At 35.4% G+C, this 489-nt stretch overlaps 1 protein-coding gene across 2 annotated transcripts in view; it reads right to left on the bottom strand.

Annotated features, from left to right (window-relative positions):
• Nucleotides 1-489, bottom strand: part of LOC119586525 (neurotrophin 1-like) — a 28,112-nt gene that overhangs the window by 11,724 nt on the left and 15,899 nt on the right. The window contains exon 3 of one of the 2 annotated variants that reach the window (XM_037935278.1): nt 337-400. In XM_037935278.1, coding sequence (XP_037791206.1) covers nt 337-400 — 64 coding nt within the window. Of the gene's footprint in view, nt 1-336; nt 440-489 lie in introns of both variants that reach the window. The other variant, XM_037935279.1, reaches the window with a different exon arrangement.

A 489-nucleotide genomic window follows, 5' to 3' on the forward strand; every position in this document is an offset into this window, starting at 1 on the left:
AATACATGTTTATCATAATTCACCACTTTTTTTTTTTACTTATTTACTCTTTTTTTACTTCATGTTTACCACTATTCACACTCATTTTACTTTATTTATTTAATAATTCACACTTTCACTTTACTTTTTTATTTAATAATTCATACTTTTATATTCCTTTTTTTATACATCATATTTACCATATTTCACAATCTCCTTTTTTTACTCTTTCCACAGCCTCCACATCCACGTGCCTCCCTTCACTCATCACGCAAACATATCAACATTACGTTAGCATAAAATCACAAAATCTGAAAGTCATCAACGAACATTTGGGAGCAGCAATCTGGTACTTACAACGGATAATCGCTATTGATGAGACAATACTTTTCGCTGGATCCGCATCCGGGTCGAGACGGGCCTGGGGGGGAGAGAAAAAGAGAAGAGGGGGGGTGAGTTAGACCATTAACTTCGGTGGGAAGTTTTTATTGCTGTTGTTGTGTTTTGGGG

Source organism: Penaeus monodon, chromosome 21, assembly GCF_015228065.2.
Source record: "Penaeus monodon isolate SGIC_2016 chromosome 21, NSTDA_Pmon_1, whole genome shotgun sequence".
NCBI lineage: Eukaryota > Metazoa > Arthropoda > Malacostraca > Decapoda > Penaeidae > Penaeus > Penaeus monodon.